General features: G+C 43.4%; 1 protein-coding gene across 1 annotated transcript in view; it reads left to right on the forward strand.

Annotated features, from left to right (window-relative positions):
- The first annotated feature begins 606 nt into the window (after positions 1 to 606).
- The window catches only part of SEMA7A (semaphorin 7A (John Milton Hagen blood group)), a 118366-nt gene continuing 94715 nt past the window's right edge, over positions 607 to 24257 (forward strand). The window contains exon 1 of the mRNA XM_033920822.1: positions 607 to 756. Coding sequence (XP_033776713.1) covers positions 651 to 756 — 106 coding nt within the window. The 5' untranslated portion in view covers positions 607 to 650. The remainder of the gene's footprint in view (positions 757 to 24257) is intronic.

Here is a 24257-nt window from a genome sequence, read left to right on the forward strand (position 1 = left end):
CTCCCCTAATTCCACCAGGCCCACCCAAAAACTTAAACCATCCTTCCCCTCGCTACAAGGTATTCTCTATGCGGGAAAATTGGGAAAATCTCTCCTCTTCAGAATCATAGGGCTTTGGAATAATCTTACTGTCCCACTACGGAATCTGGGCTCCTTCCAACTATTCCGTAAACACCTGAAAACTTGGCTTGTCACAGAAATGTAATGCTGTAATGCTCCCCCTGTACTCAACCTCCAAGTCCAATGTGTTATTCCTTCCTATATTAAGCTTTTGTAAACTGTGCCGAGCTCTATAATTATGGAGAGGATGCGGTATATAAGCTTAAGGTTTAGTTTAGTCGTCTTTTTTTCTGGAGCCATATGGTAACCCTAGCCCTGTGCTCCCCCCACCCCCCCTCAACACCAATGCAGAGAAGGGCATTGCTAGGACAGAGCCAGGGAAGAGCTGCCAGCTTTGCAGTTGCTGGGGGGGGGGGGGGGAACAAACAGAAGACCAAATTAGTAGGAGTAGCAAACTATTTTTTGAGGGAACTTGTACTGTATATACTCCCACTTCTGGTGTACAAGTAACAGAGGCCCGCCCTCCCTGTCAGTCTAATTCCTCTGTCAGCTGCATCAGTCATTCAGACTGCCTTTAACATCACTGTAAAATGCACCAAGTCCTGCTCCTCCTCACCGCTCTCTGGATCAGCTCGCTGCCTCTCCCGGCCAATGCATACAGGAAATTAAAACCCAGGCTGAGCCTCCAGTCTAGTGGTAAGTAGCCCTGCAGCTGAGCAAGGTTGTGCCAGTGGATTTTCCGATTCATTTTGTACGGCTTAACTAACAGCTTCTTTGTGCAAGTGGCAATAGATGTATCCCCAGGGTGGAGAGAAAAGCATTAAAACTGTCTGGCTGAGCGGTGTCTTTTCTGCAGTTGGGAAAGTGTCAGATCCCTGGCATCAAAGGTACCAGAAAGCAGAGTTTGTCCCCGAGGGCTGCTGGCTTCCTAATTCAGTTGTATTTAAAGTTGTATGCACTATGTTTTATAGAATACTGTATGTAGTGATCCTGGCAACATGTCAGAAAACAGGGGTGGGGGTGCGTGTGTGTGTGTGGGGGGGGGGTAGTTTTGGTTTATTACTCTTAAAATTGTTTGGTGACTGGTTGTATCGTGCTCTTTGGCCTGAACCTGTGGTTTGATTCGTTTTTCCTGTGGTTACTAGCTGTCATCAGTAAAAATTGTTTGAACTTAAAAAAGGTGAGATTTTTAAAAAAATTTTTATTTTAAAGGATTTAATGCCTCATAACATGAAATGCATGTGACTTTATATATATATATAAAAAAAGAATTATGACCGGTGCTTACGTCTGGTAGTGCTCTAATAATTAATAATACTAGTACGAGCTCATAGCCGTAAGGGGAACTTTAAAAAAATTATTTATAAGGATTTTAGTATAATTGTACATTTCAAAGTGGTGGTTAAGGAAAGATGGAAAAGAAATTATATAACATTTGTTCGCCACAATGAACTATACAGAACTTATTCACAATAATTGGGGACAAATAGGGGAGATAGATCAAGCAATAATGAAAAATAATACTAATAATTAAGGATCAGCAGGAGAAAGCCCCATAGCCAGAATTTTTTTCAGCACTGACATTATGGAACATTACCCCAAGATTTTTAAATGCTCCACATAACGCTCAAAAATTCAGGAGTTGTCCGGGATTCAAGAACATAAAAATCATACCTTTTGAATGTGACAATTTCAAAGAAATTTATATAGAAACCTTGCAGTCAGGGCTGGAACTCTCAGAGGCTGATATTCAAAATGCTTTTACCAGCCAGGAACATTTGTGTGGGGCCATTCACTGATATTTATTTATTCATTCAAATTTCCAAACCGTTCTCCCAAAGGAGATCAGAATGGTTTACATTAATATATTCAGGTACTCAGTCATTTATTTCCTGTCTGTCCTAGTGGGCTCACAATCTATCTAATGCACTTGGGGCATTGGGGAGATTAAAATCCCCTTTTATGAAGCCGTGTTAGGTTTTTTTTATCGCTGGCTGCGGTGGTATTATCTCTGACGCTCACAAGAATTCTATGAGTGTCGGAGCTAATACAGCCATGGCCAGTGATAAAAAAAAAAGCCCATAAGGGTGGTGGTGGTAAGTGACTTGCCTAGGGTCGCAAGGAGCACCATGGGTTTGAACCCACAACCTCAGGGTGCTGAGACTGTAGCTCTAACCACTGCGCCACTCTAGAAATCAAAATGTAGTAAAAGTGAGCCAAGAATGGGACAATCAAGCCATTGTGACATCACAGATGAAGTTGGCTCTTAGGCATTGGTGGAATGAGGCATTATGATGTCACAATACCAGCTCTGGTTATCAGAGGCTGAAGCTTTTCACACTATTTATTTATTCAATTTTCTATACCGCTCTCCCAGGGGAGCTCAGAATGATTTACATGAATTTATTCAGGTACTCTAGCATTTTTCCCTGTCTGTCCCAGTGGGCTCACAATCTATGTAATGTACCTGGAGCAATGGGGGCCCAGGGTCACAAGGAGCAGTGAGGGTTTGAACCCGCAACCTCAGGGGGCTGAGGCTGTAGCTTTAACCACTGCGCCACTCTAGAAATCAAAATGTAGTAAAAGTGAGCCAAGAATAGGACAATCAAGCCATTGTGACATCACAGATGAAGTTGGCTCTTAGGCATGGGTGGAATGAGGCATTATGATGTCACAATACCAGCTCTGGTTGTCAGAGGCTGAAGCTTTTCACACTTTTTATTCAATTTTCTCTACTGTTCTCCCAGGGGAACTCAGACAGTTTACATGAATTTATTCATGTACTCAAGCATTTTTCCCTGTCTGTCCCTGTGGGCTCATAATCTATCTGATGTACCTGGGGCAATGGGGGGATTAAGTGACTTGCCCAGGGTCACAAGCTAAGTCCTTTTATCTGTACCCTTCTCCTCCACTGCCAACTCCAGACTCCGTCCTTTCTTTCTCGCCGTGCCGTATGCCTGGAACAGGCTGCCAGAGTCAATACGTCATGCTCCGTCTCTAGCAGTATTCAAATGCAAGCTAAAAGCCCACGTTTTTGGCACTGCTTTCAACTCTTAACTCCCACTCACTGCTGCACCCATTGTATCATTTCTTCTACCAGAATCTTCCCAACCCTGAGATGTCCTGTCTAAATTAGATTGTAAGCTCTTCTGAGCAGGGACTGTCTATTGAATGTTAAATGTACAAGGCTGCGTACGCCTTTCAGCGCTATAGAAATGATAAATAGTAATAATGGTCTCCAAATAAATATACATTTCATCTCGAATTCTCATACACTCAGAATTGTGTAATTCAGCCTAGGACCGAAGTCGCAACAGCCGAACCCACCACCCAGTCACTGTGTACGGAAGTAAATTGAAAAATGCTTGTAACTTAGTTTGTATAATCCGTGAGATTTTACAAGCTAAGGGTGCCTTTTACAAAGATGCGCTAGGAGCTTAACGTGCGCTAAATTGCCGTGCGCGATAGCCGCTACCGCCTCCTTTTGAGCAGGCGGTAGATTTTTGGCTAGCACGCGCTAATCCGGTGCGTGCGAGAAAAACACTAGCGCACCTTCGTAAAAGTTGCCCTAAGTTACAAGCATTTTCCAATTTTTTTTTTGCAACTGTTTATTTATTTATAGATTGAGATATTTTCAAATTCAATTCCGAGTGTATGAGAATTCGAGATGAAATGTCATTTTCAGTTCATTGCTTATTTATTTGGGGACCATTTGGTTTGGCATTAGTTATTCTTTGATCTCCACATTCTCACACGTTACTTTTCTTAAAATATTTCCCTACTTTTTTCAATTTTTGACTGTAGTAGTAATAGTAGACATAAGCAGTTAAAAAATCCAAATAAATAAATGCAGGTATTCCAAGACCTTGTGCCTATATTCTGGGAATGCCCTTCCATGACCACGCCCCCCTGTGGAGTTCCATATGTGGGGGCCGATATTGAGACTATGGGAGGGAGGCCGGCTAACTCCCGCAGTTGGTGGCGAACCTCTAAATCCGATGCTGGGCCGAATCCAGCAGCTGGCACTGAATTTCCTTTTCTTTGACATAGCTGGCTCATCGGTTGACCGGCTAAATCTAGAGGCCAAAGATAGACCCCCTTCCTGATCCCCTCTTTCCCTCTAACCCAGGGGTGTCAAAGTCCCTCCTCGAAGGCCGCAATCCAGTCGGGTTTTCAGGATTTCCCCCAATGAATATGCATGAGATCTATTAGCATACAATGAAAGCAGTGCGTGCAAATAGATCTCGGGCATATTCCTTGGGGAAAACCCGACTTTATTGACTAACTTTTCATCTGCTGCTAGTCCGCGTGCGGCATTTCATAGGACCTGAGAGCAGGAAAGCTGTCATTTTTCGCTCCCTGGGTGGCTGCCGTTTTCATCTACCTTAAGTTAGGAGCCCTGCGTGAAAATCAATTTTTATAAATCTCCAAATGGTCGCGCATGGAGTCGGTCGAATAACGAGTGAGCTCCGTGCTGACAGACCTTGGAAAGATTAAAAAGTTCTCTCGAGGGCTCTGAAAACAGGACCCACTTAAAAAATCCAGCACAGTGAAGGGGAAGGAAGATCGAAGTGTAAGCACACAAGAGGGGGACGCCAGCGAAAGGAAAAAAAAAAAAAAAAAAAAGGGCCCCTTTTTTATGAGAGAAAACATTACTAAGATAGCACGTATGGCTTAAAGGCTCCTTCACACCAACACCCAAATTAATTAACAAAAAATAAAAGTGCTTTTTCACCGAAATCCGCTGCCACAACTAATTTCAGTCCGCAACATCTACTGTCCTCATGTCACCACCGAAACCGCCGAAAGCCGAATCAACCGCGCCACTCAACGGTAGAAGAACCAAGCCGGATCCAAACACACCAGAGAAAATGGCGACGGGAATCGACGAAGCCTCATTCGACCTGCTCTTAAAAGAAATGAGGTCAATTCGGATCATAGTGCAAGAGCAAGTCGAGGAAACAAAGCTTCTCCGTGGGAAAATTGAAGAACTAAACTCTCAGTTTGTCGACGCGCGCCACCGACTTGACGCTCTTGAAGAAAAAACGGCTGATCTGCAATCAACACAAACACTAGTAAATAAACATGAAAAATTGATTATCACCCTGCAACGAGACATGGAAGACCTTTCCAACCGCAGCAGAAGATCCAACCTGAGAATCATTGGATTACCTGAATCAACAGAGGGCTCTGATATGATTTCCTTCTTGTCTAATTTTCTGCCTAAAACTCTCGGTCTTGTCTTCTCTCCTCCATTGGAAATAGAGCACGCTCACCGTGTACCTTCTCATCTTTCATCACATGCTTCCTCTCCTCGACCCATAGTGGCAAAGTTGCTCAGATTTCAACACACGTTGCAAATCCTTACAGCTGCAAAATCTAAACCTCAACTTCTCCACCAAGGTAGAAAGTTCTTTATAGTTCCAGACCTGGCCAAATCCACGGCCTTGAAGAGAAAAGCATTTCTTTCCCATCGACAGGAGCTTAAAGATATAGGAGCCAAGTATGGTCTTATGTACCCAGCAAGGATGAAAGTGACCTACAACAACCGCACATCTTCATATACTGACCCTAAAGACTTAGTTGCATTTCTGGAATCTTTAAAAATGCGCTGACATGATTTGCTGCAAACATACTCACTTGTTTCTCAGTTATATCGCAAATATTGATAAGCACACCAATTTTCAAGTTATTGATATTGTATGGGTGTGGGGTTCTTTGCTAGCTTTCCCATTTGTGTTATATCTTTATGCTCACAGGAGTACCCATAAAAATTTTTAACTCTATGTATGAGAATGTGATCCTTTGTGATGACATTTTTTACTTTTTCTCTACTACCTATATGCTCTTTCTTTTACTTTCTGACAGGAGTGTCTACCTTAAACATTCTCTTTGCTATATACACACATTGAACATGTGCAAAATATACTGCAATATAGTAATGTATTTAAAAGATTATGGCTGACTTGCATATTTTTTCTTTTAATGTGAATGGACTAAATCATCCCATTAAGAGGAAAAAGATAGCTAACTATATTTTTAATAAGCACCCTGATGTGGTTTTTTTACAAGAGACTCACCTGCCTCTCGCTGCTGCCTTAAAATTTCAATTAAAGGGATACTCCTCTCACTTTTATTCTCCTGCGACCCAGCGTAAGAAAAATGGAGTTTCAATATTTTTCCATGATAAACTCTCTCCTGTAGTTCACTCTTCTACGACGGACAAGGATGGAAGATGGTGCTTGGTGCACGCTGCGTTGCACTCAGTGAACTTTGTGTTCCTTAACATTTATGCTCCAGTCCTAGACCACCCAGAATTTTTCCAAGACCTTCAGATGGCGTTAGTAGAATACAGTTCTTGCCCTTTAGTACTTGGAGGCGATTTCAATCAAATTCAAGATATTTATATTGATAGATCATCTTCTTGCAAACCCTCCAAATCCAAGTCATTCACAGCCTTACATGCCCTTAAAGATGCCTTCTCCCTTGTAGATCCATGGCGTTTGTTTAATCCAAAGGGTAGAGAATACTCTCACTTCTCACCACCTCATAATACCTACTCAAGAATAGACTTCTTTCTTATATCCTCCTCTCTCATTCAGGACCTGGCAAACAATGTTATTCACCCAATCTCTCTTACAGATCATGCGGCCACCTCCCTACACCTACTTATCTCTGCCCCCCGCAAAGAATCTTCTTCTTGGAGACTAAACAATGCTTTACTCTTAGACTCAGAAATAGCTGACAAAATTCAATCTTTCACTGCTGAATTCTTCGAACTTAACTCCAAAGATCCAGAAATTTGCCCATCCATTGTCTGGGAGGCTTATAAAGTCTCCCTTAGGGGTGAACTTATCAATCTCGCCTCTTGGAAAAAAAAAACAATCCATGAAAAAAGAGAAAGACTTAGAATCTTCTATCAAAGAGTTAGAACTACAACATATGTCTGCCCACTTACATGATCCATCTATTTTTCAACGTATACAAAATCTTAAATACGAATTTAACACTTTAGTTTCCAGTACTGCTAGACGGGATATTTTTATCTCAACCTCTGGACATTATATGGGAGACAACCTTATGGGACGCCCTTTGGCTAGATATCTTAAAACTAAATCCAAACGCCTACATATCACAGCCATTCAAAACCCATTTGGGCAGATGGTTAAAACCCGGTCTCTGATCTCCTCTCAGTTTGAAAACTTCTATACTACTTTATATAAATCTGATTTTTCTGCTTCAGAATCGGGGATAGACTCTTTTCTTGCTTCTTTGGTTCATCCGACCTTATCGGACTCTATGAAATTGAAACTGGACTCTCCCATTACTGTATCTGAAATAGAAGCCGCAATATCAGCTATGCCTACCGGCAAAGCCCCAGGTCCTGACGGGTTTACCAATGAATTTTTTAAGCAGTTTCGTAATCTTCTGGCTCCTCATCTTCTTTCTTACTATGAATTCCTCCACTCTGATCCAGACAAACAATTCAACTTCACTGAGGCCACTATAGTAGTCATTCCCAAACCTGACAGAGACCCTACCTTGGTTAAAAACTTTCGCCCCATTTCTCTTCTTAATTTAGATTACAAGATCATGGCAAAACTTCTTGCACTGAGACTCAACAAAGTGATCCCCTCTCTTATTCACAAAGATCAAACGGGGTTTATTAAACAAAGGTTTATAGGAGACAATATACGCCTCTTTCATCATATTAATGCCCATGCTAAAACACTCTCAGATCCCGTAATCGGTTTGGCCATAGATGCCGAAAAGGCCTTTGACCGAGTTGAATGGCCTTTTCTATTCCAAATTTTAAAGTGGTACAACTTTGGCCCGTTCTATACATATTGGATTAAAACTTTATATCATCAACCCACAGCTCGCATTTTAATTAATAATTCTCTCTCCAACAAATTCTCCCTACATAGAGGCACTCGCCAGGGCTGCCCTCTGTCGCCGCTGCTATTTAATTTAGCGTTGGAACCTCTCCTCTCTGCTATCCGACAATGCCCAACAATAACAGGAATTGAAACCACTTATTGTCATATCAAATTAGCAGCATACGCTGATGATGTCCTTCTCTTTATCCGAGATCCTGTTGCTTCCCTTCCCTCATTCGTTAATATTGTCTCTCATTACTCCAAGCTTTCTGGATACTCAGTTAACTGGGAAAAATCAGAAATTTTCCCTCTTAATGATCTCATTTACCCCTCAGATCTCGCCCAATTTCCCTTCACGTGGTCACACGGAGCTGTAAAATACTTGGGAGTGTTAATACATAAAGATCCGATTCAAACTCAAGATCTAAACATATCTAAAATTAAAAGTTTAGTTCTTAACACCCTGTCTCGTTGGTCTCCACTCTTCCTTTCATGGTGGGGCAGAATAGCTTCTATCAAAATGACCCTTACTCCTCAGATAAACTATACCCTCTCAATGCTTCCCTCCTTATGCAAGAAGAAATTTTTTCATTGGTTGAATAAGAAAATATCTGACTTTGTGTGGAATAACAAAAAACCTCGTATTGCTCTCGACAAGCTGAAAGCCTCTAAAATTAATGGGGGTTTGAATGTACCAGATTTTCATTTTTATTATATCGCATCATTGGCCAAATATGGAGCCTATTGGATTATTAACCCTAGTACCCAAGACTCACCAACCTGGTTTGACCTGGAACGGTTTTTATGTGCACCATTACATGTTTCATGCTTGTTGACGGTGCCAGTGCCCAAACTTTTGAGAAAATACTCCTTATTGAGTGCAACGCAGCATGCCCTTCATATACTAGACGTAATCGCAGAGATTTCAATTAAAGACAGTCCACTCTTGTCCATTTGGAATAACCCCAAAATCCAAATCAATAGTAAATCTCTTTCATGGAAAAGGTGGCAGCGGGCTGGTTTGTGGTCTCTCCATCAGATAACCACTCTCACTTCGTTTGTTCCCTTTGTCACAATTTGCTCTACTTACTCATTGTCTCCTTCTGCTTACTCACAGTGGCTTTCTCTTACTAAGACGTTATCTTCTATGTCTATACGCTTTGATTATATGACATCCATTCACACTTTGTATCACTGGTCCACATTGGCTATATCAAAAGGTAAAGCGATATCTCTCTTCTATAGTATTCTAAGAGATCACTCTTTCACATTTTCCTCTCATTCCATGAAACATTGGGAATCTATGCTGACAACCTCACTTACTGATGTTGACTGGGAACTCTTCTGGTCATCGACAAACCGACCTCTTTTATCATCCAGAGTCTCACAATCAATGTTCTTCATTATGTGGAATGCGGTATGGACACCCTTTCGGATGTGGAAAGCTAACCTAAAACAAGACTCTATATGTTGGAATTGTATGAAAGAAGCTGGGACTCTTGATCACATGCTTTTCCACTGTGCTAAAGTTCGTTCCTTTTGGACATGCATTTGGGACACCATAAAGTCTATTACCAATTGTTCAGAAGAAATTTCCTTTGACATTATAATTCTCCGATCTCAACACCCTTGTTTTACACAGTCTAACTGTCCTCCTAAACTCATTGATGCAATGTTTGTGACTGCCCTTATGCACATCTTGAAAAATTGGAAGTCCTCTTCATTACTAAACTATACCTTTTGGTGGAATTCTTTGAGCATGTATCATAAATTTGAATCATATGCTTATGAAAAGAAAAATATAATTCGACTTTCCAAAAGTTTGACACAATGTAAATCACCCTGGAAATTCCTAGACTCATATGTTCAATCTATTTCATAGACACTCCTCTCTTCTTCTTCTTCTTTTTCTTTACCTTCATTTTTTTCCTCATTTTATTCTTTTTCTTTCTTCCTTCAATTTCTCTTTCCTCTTATCTTTTCTTTTATTATCTTTTCATGAACAGTCCTAGTACTTTAGATCTTTTAAAACGATTCAATTCTACATTGCACAATATAACTGAATATTTGTTATACTAAATGTTTTGTTTTATTTTTTGATACCCTGTACTTGAACTGTTTCTTATATTTTTTCAAAAAACTCAATAAAAAATATTGAACTTAAAAAAAAAAAATAAATCTCCAAATGAACATAAGAGCCCACGAGTATCAAAGCCCCCCAAATGTATCAAATCTTTTTAGTTACAGAGTAGCACAAATTAATATTTTTAGAGGGACAGAATAATTTTTTGGGGTCCTACGTATTAAGCAATTCCCCCCCCCCCCGCCTCCCCGACACAAAATAGGAGGAAAAACCTTTAGCATGGATGACTGAAGGTCCTAGTCACAGGCACCTGCCTTCAAGATGTAGGACATGGGTTTCTGCAAAAAAAACTCTGAAGACTAAACAGCTTAAGTGTCTGGTCAGCATTCATCTGACATGTGGGCAGCTCTGATAAGAGGCAGCTTTATTATTTGAAGGGGGGGGGAGGGCCTTTCCTGAAAGTGCTGACTCGAGCGAGGCCATAAAAGAGCTGCTGGTCATGCGACAGTCATCACTTAAATCTCCCACTGGTGTATGAATTCCCTATCTATACCAAGGCAAATGTCGGGGGTGGCAAACATTCTTGGGGGTTTTGTCGAGTTTAAAACGTGGATCACTATTTGCAATATTATCTACGTCTGTAAAAACAAAAAACCAACAAATAAAAATGTTTTTGCTGAATGTTTAAGAAGTGGTCTGATGTATTTTGAAACACAAAATAAGAGAGAGAAAAAAAGGTGAGTCCACGACTGTGAAAGTCTGAGGGGTGGGTAGTGAAGAAGGAAGAGGTTGGGTCCTACCCAGTTAAACCCTGCTGAGTTGGTCATCTGCCAGCATTCTGTGCTGGCCTTGGGTAGAGCTGGCATTTACCAATTAGCAGTGATAGTCTGCCCTAATTTCTATCTGCTGAGCAAACTGTGCCCTGGTCTCAGCATTGGCTAGTATCGGATTATACTTCTGGGTGACCACACGTACCCGGATATTCAATGCCAGAGCCCAGACGTGGCTTGGGACTGAATATCCGGTCTTAATGTAGCTTAAAAAACCTCTGGCTTTTAAAGAGTTCTATAGGGCTCCTTTTACAAATCCCCTGCAGCAAATGCACCAAAGACCATTCAATTCCTATGGTCTTCCGTGCATTTGCTGCTGGAAAATCATTAGCATGGCTTTTTAAAAGGGGTCTGTAGGAAAGGTTCATAGTCATTCGCGCGCCGACAATTTGATGCAAGACACCAGCGCGCCGCCTAAAAAGTGACTTTTAAAGAGCTCCGACATGGGGTGTGAGTGGGGAACCCCCCCCCCAGTTTAATTCATACTCTTCGTGCTGCTGTGGGGGGGGGGGGGGAGGGTTGGAACCCTCCATTATAGAATAAACAACTTTTTCCTGATTTTTTTTAGGAAAAAAGTTCTCTATAATGTGGGGGGTTCCACCCCCCACACCTCCCACAACGCAGCGCAAACAGTCTGAAGTAAAGTTCCCCCCCACACTGCCCGTTGGTGCTCTCTAAAAGTCACTTTTTAGGCGGCGCGCTGGTGTCTTGTGCCAAATTGTTGGCGCTGCAATGTCAGCGCGCTGAAGTCTCGCGCGCTTTTGTCCCGTCACCGTAGGAAATAAGCTGAAGAGGTGGGTGGGAGTTATTCACTGTACTTAATCAAGAAGCTTGAGTAATGTTGTTCTCAAAGCACCCCAAAACTGAAGCCTAGTCTAATCCAGATTTCCAGCTAGGTTAACACTGTTCCCTTTACTTTTAAAGTATCTAGTTGGAACCAGAAAACAAGGGGTAAAATGTAAGAGTCATGAGTGTGGAAATGTGATTGAGGATGTGGCTTGGAGCTGCCTCAAGTTTACTCATACACACCTGTTACTTCATGGGCTTTAATTCAGCACTAAATCTCTTCCTGTCTCTCTCATAATGTACTCCCAGCTAATACATAGGAGTATGACGGCAGAAAAGGGCCGACGGCCCAACAAGTCTGCCCACTCAAAGAACCCTCCCCTTAAAAAGTACCCTCCCCTAAGCATTTTCCCGGAGTGAACCCACATGTTTATCCCATCGTCTCTTGAAGTCGAGCACGTTGCTGGCTTCGACTACCTGACGTGGAAGACCATTCCAACGATCGACCACCCTTCCGGTGAAGAAGTACTTCCTGATGTCGCCATGAAGTCTCCCACCCTTGAGTTTGAGCGGATGCCCTCTTGTTGCCGTGGGACCTGTAATGAAAAAGATATCTTCCTCCACCTCAGCACGGCCTGTTAGATATTTGAACGTCTCTATCATGTCTCCCCTCTCTCTGCGTTCCTCGAGAGAATATAACTGCAACCTGCTTAGACGTTCTTCATATGGGAGATCCTTGAGTCCTGAGACTATCTTAGTGGCCATTCGTTGAACCGATTCCATTCTCTTCACATCCCTTTGATAATGTGACCTTCCCTTTGATAATGTGGCCTTCATGAGGCTGGGTCCTAGCCAGGCCCAAACACTGTACCTACTAATGCCATCTCAGGTCCCTCCTGGACATAAGTGCTGCCCAATTCAGGGAAAAAAAATTTGATTCGATTAGGCCCCATTGAATAAACTTTTTTAAATTTAATTTGCTTTTCCCACCCAATTATGTTTTTTTTCAAACGCCCTGGCAGGTTTATTTTGTAGCCTCTTCACACACACCCCTCCCCCACCCCACACTTTGCTGTCTCCAACCCCACGCTGGCGCTGGAGTGTGGTCCAAGCTCACACTTGGTGTCCCAACACCAGCTCTGCCAGGATACACATTTCAAATCTGACATATTGTAATCACAAAATAGAAATTAGTACGACCATATCCAACATTTCCGTTTCTTTCCCACTGTCTACCATCTCTCTTTCTCTCCCTACCTTGTGCCCTGGGTCAAACCTCTCTATTTCCTCCATACAGCATCTCTCTATTCCTCCCCTCCATTATCAAGTGTAACATTTCTTTCTCTCCCTGCCCTCTACCCTATGTCCAACATTTCTCCCTCTCTCTTCTTCACATATGTTTCCCTCCCCTCCACCAGATACAGGATTTCTCCCTCTCACTCCTTTCTACCTCTTTGTTGCATCTCTCCCTTCCTCTCCTCCACCCCATGTCCAACCATTCTTCCTCTCCCCCATCCCCCTGTGCAGCAGCTTTACATCTTTCCCTTCCTCCCATCCCCATGTGCAATAGTTTCTTCCCCCCTCCCCATGAGATTTTTGATATACCTCTGGGCCTCTCAAAGCAGTGGTGGTGGTGGCCGGCTGACAGAGGCAGCGCTGTGAACAGGCAGTATGCGGCCTGCCTCGCCAGGGCTTCCCTCTACCACTTCATCAATGACACAGCAAAGGGAAGGCCCCGGTGGGGCATAAGAACATAAGAATTGCTGCTGCTGGGCTAGACCAGTGGTCTATCGTGCCCATCAGTCCGCGGTGAACCTTAAGTCAAAGACCAGTGCCCTAACTGAGACTAGCCTTACCTGCATATGTTCTGGTTCAACAGGAACTTGTCTAACTTTGTCTTGAATCCCTGGAGGGTGTTTTCCCCTATAACAGCCTCCGGAAGAGCATTCCAGTTTTCTACCACTCTCTGGGTGAAGAAGAACTTCCTTACATTTGTACGGAATCTATCCCCTCTTAACTTTAGAAAGTGCTCTCTTGTTCTCTCTACCTTGGAGAGGGTGAACAACCTGTCTTTATCTACTAAGTCTATTCCCTTCATTATCTAAGTCTCCTCTTTTCAAGGGAGAAGAGACCCAGTTTCTCTAATCTCTCACTGTACGGCAACTCCTCCAGCCCCTCAACCATTTTAGTCGCTCTTCTCTGGACCCTTTCGAGTAGTACTGTGTCCTTCTTCATGTACGGCGACCAGTGCTGGATGCAGTATTCTAGGTGGGGGCGCACCATGGCCCGGTACAGTGGCATGATAACCTTCTCCGATCTGTTTGTGATTCCCTTCTTAATCATTCCTAGCATTCTGTTTGCCCTTTTCGCTGCCACTACAAATTGCGCGGACGGCTTCATTGACTTGTCGACCGGTACTCCCAAGTCTCTTTCCTGGGGGGTCTCTCCGAGTAGTGCACTGGACATCCTGTATTCGTGTATAAGATTTTTGTTGCTGACACGCTGCAAGCTATCTGTTCGAAGTGCTGCCTTTGCCAGCTGGCCACCACCACCGCTGCTGCTGCTTTAGGAGACCCAGAGGTATGTCAGGTCTTAGCAAGGGTGGGGGGGGGGGGGTTAATCACTGAATCGTCGAGTCCGATTTTTTCATCGAATGAATCGATTCACTGAAGTGAATCAGGCAGCACCACTGGACACACACCAAATTCATATACTTCAGGAATATTCTGCCTGGTCCTCTCCTACTTCAGCAGCCTTCTGTCCATTTACAATCAACTCCTGGAGGCTGAGAATTAAACACAGTTTCCCATCCTAGGGAAACTACTTCTCTTCCCTGGCATTTCCTTCAAGGACTGTGGACTCGGATGCTACTCCCTTGGAGACCTCTTGCCTCAGAGTCTCTCCCTTGGAGAGTTGGGATGCAGAGACAACCTGCTTTGGCAGCCCTCTCTGTCCAGGTCAGGTCAGATTTCATTCATCTTTCAGTGTAATAAAGCTATTTGAATACTGCTGCATTCTGTGTGCCTTTGGTTTTGTAAATCTCCTATTAAAATGGCAGGCAGTACCTGCTTGCTGGCTTTAACGCTCTTTTGTTAGTACATTGACCTCATTGCTTCTCTCACATCACTGAGGGCTGCTGCTAAAACAGGGTCTAGGAGAGACTGTTCTTTTCTCATAAAAGCTAATCTGAACTTCTGATCTGACGATAAATCTGAAAGTTCACCGACAATGCATTTCCCTTGTGTGCCTGTCATGACGGATATATGCAGGGTGGTCCTCTCATCTCAGGGGGCTGCACGTGCATCAGCCCAAACTCTCTCTCTATTGTGGTACTCAACATGGAATGGTAAACAATTCCAAATTTTCACCACATTAAAAAAAGAAATTATTTCTCATAAATAGACCTATATCTTAGACCTTTCAATAGCAGGAAAAGTCAAAAGCAACCGAGCAGAATTCCTGCTGTTAAGAGAAGAACCTCAGAGGTCTGGCCTAATAAAGATTTATTTGCCAAGCGAGAAATTTTTAACTCAATTTGAGCTGCCACAGGAAGCCAATGAAACTTCATCTACAGAGGCGTAGCATGATCACATTTTGTCTTGCCAAATATCAGTTTTGCAGCTGTGTTCTGCCAATCTTCAATTGAAGGGAGGGGGGTTGGTTTGGGAGTGTCGGGGGTTTGGGAGGGCAGGGGCTGGCAACAGGAGGGAGTGAGAATCCCTCCTGCCAATCACGTTATCGGTGGTGTCCTGGTATTGTCGGAAGGAAGGGACTGTCAGTGGGGGGGGGAGCGCTTTTTATTGGGGGGGGCAGATATTGTGTGTGCGTAACACATATACAACATCTGTGCCTTTAAAAAACAAAAAGAGAAAAAAGCCCCAAATAGCTGAGTGCCAAGAGGCTGCATTGGGGTTTCCCCTGCCACTCAGCTATTTGGGCTTCCCCAAACCAGCTCTGCGCATGTGTCAGTTGCTTTCTGTCACTGTCACAGTGACTGATCAGACGGGATTCTGGCGAGCCTCTGTGCAAATCATTTGAATGGAAACCTATTGGAACGTCAGTCACTGTTCCAGAGTCAGCCCCAAAAATTGGCTAACAGTGACTCACACGATCTTAATGCCATGTTTTGTGCGGGTTTGTGTCGCGTTAGAACAAAACTTGTATTGTAAAATCTTGTACTGTAACTGTGACAAATTTAACCTGTAAACTGTATATTACGGATATTGTGTTAGATCCCTGGTATGTGTCGAGTTGGGATAAAAACTTGTACCAGAAAAAAAACAAACAAACTTGTAATGTCACTGTGTCACATTTTAACCTGTTAACTGTATACTATGTATGTTAACCTGTAACCAGTCCTGAGCTCTATAGGAAGATGGGATCGAAAACAAATTAAATAAATAAATAAAGCCTATTGTAAGGGAGCTGGCCAAACCACGGGAAGGGAAAGGGGGGTAGGGGAAGCGCTGCTGATGCACAGGGAAGTGGTGTGGGGGAGGGAAATGGAGGGGGAGGGAATGCTGCTGTGGCTGCTGCACAGGGAAGTGGTGGGAGAGAAATGCTGCTGCATAGGAGACAGGGAGAGAGACAGAAAGATAGAAAGAAAAGAAGAAAGACACAGGGGAAAGGAGAGACATTGAAAGACAGACAGACAAAGGGGGCCAGGGAGAGAGACAGACAGCGGGAGGGAGAGAGAGACAGAAATAAAGACACACAGACATATATTCTAGCACCCGTTAATGTAACGGGCTAAAATACTAGTGTAATATATAATATATAAACTTGACAAGGAAAAGTAAACTAAAATAATTAATTTCCAAAATGTTTAGCAAACAAGAAAGTTTTCAGAACTTTCCGGGATAAAGCATAAGAACATAAACTTCTTAATGTAAGCGGTAAAGCATTCCAGAATTTGGCTAATTTAAAAGCAAAAGAATGACTAAATCTCTTAAAGGTTCTGTTTTTACCACGGAAAGAGAGAAATGTAAGTTTTAATTTTTGAGAACTTCTGGCAAGATGAGATCTATGAACATTCCAGTCTAAAGGAATCAAAGTATCAAAAATGTCAAATAGGATTTTATATGCAATACAAATGCACTTAAATTGAATTCTGAGATACACTGGAAGCCAATGTAATTCCTTGAGCAGAGGGGGTTATGTGGTCAAATTTACTCTTACTGAAAATAAGTTTAGCTGCAGTGTTCTGTATTAATTGAAGTCTTTGCAGACTGACCTTTGAAAGACCCAAATACACTGAATTGCAGTAATCCAACCTTGACAAAATGATTGATTGAACCAATAAGGAGAAGTGTTGGTGAAAGAGTGCTCTCACTCTTCTCAGAGCACGGAGGCTGAGAAAACACTTTTTAATAAGCGAATTTAGTTGGTCCTTAAATGTAAGTGAAGAATTGATAGCAAAACCCAGTATTAATGAGGAAAACTCAATTTCCAAAGATTTTACTTCTGATCACAATTTGATTTAAAATAAAGTAAAAATGCTAATCGTCCGCTGCAGTCTTTTGTTCTTGAAAAATGATCACATCAGGAGGACTGAGGCTCTTTTACAAAGCCATGGTAGAGGTTTCTACTGCAGGCCGGTGAGGTAAAGGAAAGGAGCGCCTATGAGCGTCGGAGCATTAACCTCGCTGGCCTCTGGTAGAAACCTCTACCACGGCTGTGCAAAAGCCAGCATAAGTTTGCTTCTCTTATTCTAGATTTTTACTGCTGTTCTTAGCAGTTTTACAAGCGTAGCTAAGTCATTGGTGACGCTGAGTCCTGCCCTCTTAGTGATCAATTTGTTATAATAAACTGACTCACTTCTGTTTGTTCTCCGATCCCTACACTTCATGTCCTCAATAAAGAAAAGTACATAAAAATGCCCCATGATATCTTCTTTTTGGATACAAGTGGTGACTTGGGTGGCACGACTTTGGAATTGCTCTTGGAGACTACACCCCAGTTTCCTTTTTACTATGCAGATTCGATTTCACCCGGCAAAACCGGGCTGTGCAGCCTTCCTCCGAAAAATGGTGCTGCTGGGACGGAAATGTATATTATTACAATGGCTATCGCCGCAACCCCCGGATATATCGCAATGGAGAGCATTGATGCTACAACAAATGTTGTTGGAACGCCGTGAGATTGTGGACTTATCGTCCAAATCTGGACGTCTGTATTATCACTGCTGGTACCTATTTAGTTTGACTTTTACTGCTTACGTTCAATCTCAAATTTGGAATATTTGAGTTCCTTATCTGCTTTCTTCTTTTCTCTTGATACCACCGCTGCTGCCGGGGTGGGTGGGGGGGGTGGGGGGTTTGGTTTGGTGGGTGGGGATTGGATTTCTGGTATGTTTTGAAAAACATTCTGCTGTGAGCTTTGTTATTCTCGTATTATTTAATAAAAATGATTTAACATTAAAAAAAAAAAAAGTACATAAAAATGACCAGTTGATGACCAAACCCATTATTCTTTCATTTCTCCATACCCCTCCACCCCTTCTCCCTTGAATCCTCTTCCATTTTTTTCCCTCTCTGTTGCTGCCCTGACGTCTGTTCTTTCATGTCTCCTTTCCCATCCTCCACCCCTTTGTCAGTCATTAGAGAAGCACAAAAAAGTGAAGGTCCAGCCAGATACCTAGAAACAACACCAGCACCAGGCTTACTTCAGTAGTTGAGGCAACATGTAATTATTTGCTTTAGTTTTTTCTTTCTGTCAGCTGAAATCCAGACCCCTGAATCAGCCAGAGGCAGTCAGCATTTTTTTTTTTTTTTTAAATGCTTTTGCCCTCCAATCTCCTGAAAATCTACTTTCTGTCTTCCCCTCAGCCCATGAGTCAGATATGCCTCTCAGCCCTGGCCCCACCAGCCCTCCAAAACCCCCCTCTGCTATCTGAGTAGACCCTCCCCTTGGGCAGGGCAGGATTAACCAATAGGCCAAGTAGGCACGTGCCTAGGGCCCGAAATGGTCAGGAGGGCCCGATGAAGCAGGGCATCAACATTGTTTTTTCCAAACGGTGATGGGCCCCTCCAGCATCGATCGGCAATGCGGTCCCCCGCCCCGATCGGCAACGCAGCCCCCCCTGATCAGCAACCACCCCCCCCCCCCATTGACTGAAAGTAAGACAAGCAAGCAACGCGAGTAAGAAAGGCAACGGGAACTGTAATTGTGCAAGCGGTGCTGCTTGCCCAAAGCTTCCCTCTGACGCAGCTTGCTGTTTCCGCCTGGGTGCAAGGTGGGGTGGGACGGGGCAGTGGGGCCCAGTGTACTTGTGTGCCTAGGGGCCCTCGATTAATTAATCCGGCCCTGCCCTTGGGCCTTCCTTTCCTTCCTGCTGGTCTAGTGTGGACATGGGGGGCAGGAGCAATGCCTCTTCACTTCTACCCCTTGCTGCTGCTTAGAAAAAAAATAATTTGAGGATACCAGGCATAGAAAAACACACACCCCTTTCACTCACCCCACAATCAAGGAAGTAAAACAGAAAAAACTTTACGACGGCCTGCTAGCCACTCAAGCAGCAAGACTAGATAACCAAGTCTCCATCCTACTGACATCAACTCCTGACTACAAGAGGTTCAGAAAGGATATAAAAACTATACTGTTCAAGAAATTCCTGAGTAAAGCCTAATACCATGAACACCTCCCCTAACCCTGATCCTACCTTTCCCTCTCTCAGAAACTACCTCTGATCTAACTTTGTAACCCTTCCCTCCACAACTCTTATTGTAATCCGCTTTGAACCGAAAGGTAAAGGCGGAATAGAAATCTGTAATGTAATATTTGGGGTAGATATCTCAAGGTGGAGGGCACGGACACGCTTGGTCCAGTAGCAAATGCTGGTACTGGGGGAATCCTGCCATGAGGGTGATTTTGCTCTTATTTTTGTATGTGTTTTTGTTATGAACCGGGCTGGAAGCCCTATTGGATCTTGGGCATTTTAGCCGTTTCTTCAAGGGGTGGGGGGAGCGTGTGGAGGGGATAATGAGGAGGGGCGTTTAATGGTGGGTTTATAGAAACTATTTACACTGTTCATTAGTTGATGGTACTGAGGGTGCTGGTGGCGAGTGTCCCGTATGAATGTACTTTCTTTGGTGTATTGGAACGTGTTCTAAATAAAGAATTACAAAATAGAAAAGAAAAAAAATGACCTTAGGATTATATTTATGCTTATTTAGTGTTTGATTCTTAGCAAGTAGTGAAATGTAATCAGAATATGTAGTAAACAGTTCTCCTGTTCTAATTAGAATAAATGCTTATAAATTAAGACTATAAGATAAATAAATGGGCGGGAATGAAGACATACATCTCTAGCAGAAAGTTCAAGCTTACAAACTATAAAACTATAAAAGGCTTTTATAGCATGGAAACTAGCTAAGTAAAGTACCTCGGATTACTTTTTAGTCTGTCTCTTTTCACCTTCATCCTATGCTCCCTCACGCCAGAGCTTTCTTTCAACTGAAAGAGACTCACCTCATGCACATGTATGCCACATAGGTATTTAAACGTCTCTCTTATTTCACCCCCCTATCCTGCCTTTCCTCCAGTCTATGTATATTGAGATCTTTGCCCTCATACACTTTAAGACCATCGATCATTTTCATAGCCTTCCTCTGGACCGACTCCATCCTGTTCATATCTTTTTTTGGAGGTGCGGTCTCCAGAATTGTGTACAGTAATCTAAATGAGGTCTCATCAGTCCTTATAAAGTCCATGCTCGTCATTCGCGCATTCCTGAATTGTGATTTCACGTATCCGTGGTTTATTCTATCATGAACATTATTCCCCCTTTTGTTCTGTTGTGTTCACTTAGTCGTGGACCTGCTAAAAAAAAAAAAGTGTCCAGAGAGTGAATTACAAGCATCTATAGTGCTTTCCCATGCAGGAACTTAACCCTTTTTTCTCAACAAGTTCCACTGTTCACGTGCCGCGATTTTGAGGTGCAACTTGTACTCCTGGAACCTAATCCCTATTTTCTCATAGACACAACATTCTGTTGTTCACGATTTTGTGGTTCGGGAACATTTTCGGGAACCATACAACCATGAATAACGAGAATGGACTGTACAGGGGCATCAATACCTCATTTTTCCTACTAGTATTCCTCTCCCTAAGAACCCAAGCATCCTTCTAGCTTTCGCTGTATGGCTACCTTGAGATCATTACATACGAGTGCACCCAAGTCCCGCTCTTGTTTCATGCATAAAAGTTCTTCATCCCCCTAAACTGTGCCGTACCCTCGGGTTTTTGCAGCCCAAATGCATGACGCTGCATTAAATCTTAGCTGCCAAATTCCGGACCATTCTTCAAGTTTTGCCAGGTCCTTCCTCATGTTAACCCCCACCATCAGGGGTGTCTACCTTACTGCAGATTTTGGTATCGACGCTCACTTTAAACAGAGCATAGAGGGGTGGAAAGTGCCCTGGGCAGCAGGTAGAACTCTAACCATGTTATTTGGCAGAATGGATAGACGTTGGCGCTGGCTATGTTATGTTGATGACTGGGCTAGCCGCTAAGCACTAATATTCAACATAGAAACATAGAAATAGACGGCAGATAAGGGCCACGGCCCACCAAGTCTGCCCACCCCAATAACCCTCCCCTACCTTTCTCTGTGAAGAGATCCCACGTGGCGATCCCATTTTGACTTAAAATCAGGCACGCTCCTGGCCTCGACCACCTGCAGTGGAAGATCATTCCAGTGATCAACCACCCTCTCGGTGAAGAAGTATTTCCTGGTGTCACCGTGTAGTTTCCCGCCCCTGATTTTCCACGGATGCTCTCTTGTTGCCGTGGGGCCTTTGAAAAAGAAGATGTCCTCTTCCACCTCGATACAGCCCGTGAGATATTTGAACGTCTCGATCATGTCTCCCCCTCTCTCTGCGTTCCTCGAGGGAGTAGAGCTGCAATTTTTTCAGCCTTTCCTCATACGGGAGATCCTTGAGTCCCGAGACCAGGAAAGGCTGAAAAAATTGCAGCTCTACTCCCTCGAGGAACGCAGAGAGAGGGGAGACATGATCGAGACGTTCAAATATCTTACGGGCCGTAGCGTCCATCTCACACTGAATTTTAGCACTTAGCTAGCTAAGGCGTGCTAGGGCCTTAATGCGTGGAATAGCACATGCTAGCCGCTACTGCCTCCTCTTGAGCACTAAAAACGCTAGCGCACCTTTGTAAAAGGAGCCCTCAATGCTATTTAACTGGCAAGGAGCTGTTCCTGGCCAGTTAAATAGCACTGAATATGGGACAGACTATTCTTTTGACTGTTTTCTTCCCTCTCATGCCAAGTTTCATTCCGTTCCGTTAAATTTTCAGAGTTAAAATAACATTCTTGACTCCTTTTGTAAAATTATTTCCAATTTGCATTGGGTTGGAAAGAATTAAAAGATATATCCCAGCATGGTAATCTTTCTCTATACTGGGGTTCTCTAAAAAAGCAGTGGACAGTCCTTGGGTTTTCCTGACTGGTCCTGTGAGATTTAGAGAGGGTTGGCTGTCTTCTGGTTGTTTTGACTCTTTCAGCTGCAGTATTAAAATTAACCTTTATTTCTGCCCTCCGAGTGTTATTTCTGCCCTCCAGTCCCACCTTGCCTCAAATATTATATGTATTTTCACTGGTGCTGAAAACTGATGTGGTTATGTTTAGCTGTACAAGTTAGGGGAAGTCGACTCATTGTAGCTCGGTTCTCGGATGCCATGCAAATAAAGTCATAAGACTAGCACTTAGCAGAGGAATCCAGAAACAAAGCTACATGCTTGCTTTTAATGTGGATCCCCCCCCCAAAAAAAACAAACAAACCAACCAAAACCAGAGGTTCTGAACTCAGTCCTCAGGGCACTCCTAGGCTAGCCAGTCAGGTTATCGGGACATCCATGATGAATATACATGAGATAAATTTGCAGACAATGACGGCAGTGCATGCAAATTTATCACATGCATATCGATTGTGTATATACTGAAAACTTGACTGGCTGGGTGCACCCCAAGGGCTGGGCTGAGAACCCCTGCTCTTTTGAAACAAGCTTGAGGCACAACAGGATGGCAGAGCTCAGATCTACAGCATATTCAGAGAGGGGGAAGCTGACGCTGCCTTGCTGCAGAGTTCAGATACAGCATGCACAGTGAGAAGGAAGTTACACTTGTATAACCCCCTCTTTTACCCAGATACTGGTAGGGGCACGCAAAGTATTTTATTTGTTGCGGGACCAAGGCTGGGACCAATGATCATGCTGGCAGGCTGCAGCAAGCTTCTCACCACACAATCCACTCTCACTCCAGATGACAGGAGACCACACTCGGGGCTAAATGTTAAACTCCAACGTTACTTCTTCTTGCAAAAGTGGAGAGGCACACGTGAAAAGTGAACGGTTTTCTCTCTTGGGCACAGTCCAACTACATGCACTTCCCCTTGGCTCCCCAGACTTTATTTCTCCATTTTCCTTCCAACAGGTCATTTTGTGAAATGTACCAACTGACCCCCACAGAATATAATTTTTAGGATTTCACTGGTTAGTTGGTGTGAACTGACCATTTGCCACCTAAATACAGGCCTTAAATCTTCTCTGGAACATAAGAACTGCCGCTGCTGGGTCAGACCAGTGGTCCATCGTGCCCAGCAGTCCACTCACGCGGCGGCCCTTAGGTCAAAGACAGTGCCCTATTAGAGTCTAGCCTTACTTGCGTATGTTCTGTTCCAGTAGGAATTTATCTAACCTTGTCTTATCTAACCTTGTATTTCCCCTATAACAGCATAAGAGCATTCCAGGTTTCTACCACTTTCTGGGTGAAGAAAAACTTAACAGCTTCCAGAAGTTTAAGAGAATCACTGAGCTCTGGAACAACCTTACCTCCCCTCTTAGGAATCTGAGATCCCTCCAACTCTTCCGTAAACATCTGAAAACCTGGTTATTCTCAAAAATGTAACTCTTCCTCCCTCTCTGATTATTCTAGTCCTCTAAATTTCCTCTTCATCCTTCCCTCCTCTGGAGTTACTTTCTACCCTAACTCCTGTTAACCGTGTCGAGCTTTGCGCTTTGCGAATGTAGAGATGATGCGGTATACAAACCTAAGGTTTAGTTTAGTTTAGTTTAGAGATGGCTTGCCTTTTCAATGTTTTTTTGTCTTAGGCTTCTGGAAGCTGCTGGAACTCCTGTCCTGAGTCCCTAGCAGTTTCCAGAGATGCCTGCCTGTCTGCATGTAAGCTGTGGGACCCAGGCACATGAGCTTTTTTCAAACTCCCTAGATGACACATTTTCCAATTATCACCTATTGTTATACTTCAGCTGCCAAACCGCTAACCTAGGTAGGGTTACCAGAATTTTGCTGGGCAAAAAGAGGACGCGCAGCCCTACCCCGTTCCAACCCTGGTCCCTTTCCAACCACAGTCCTGCCTCGTTCCGTCCCCCAATTTCGTCCCCACAAACCTTGTTTTTTTGGGCCATGTCTGGAGGACATCTGCGCATGCACGGTTGTGATGCAGCGATGTGGCCAAGAGCTCAAAGCTTTTCAAAACCTGGACAAAGTGCTGGGTTTTGAAAAGCCGTCTGGATGCCTCGACAGTCCTCTAGAAAGAGGACTTGTCTGGGTAAATCCAGAGGTCTAGTAACCCAATACATAGGCTT

Source organism: Geotrypetes seraphini, chromosome 14, assembly GCF_902459505.1.
Source record: "Geotrypetes seraphini chromosome 14, aGeoSer1.1, whole genome shotgun sequence".
Taxonomy (NCBI): Eukaryota; Metazoa; Chordata; class Amphibia; order Gymnophiona; family Dermophiidae; genus Geotrypetes; species Geotrypetes seraphini.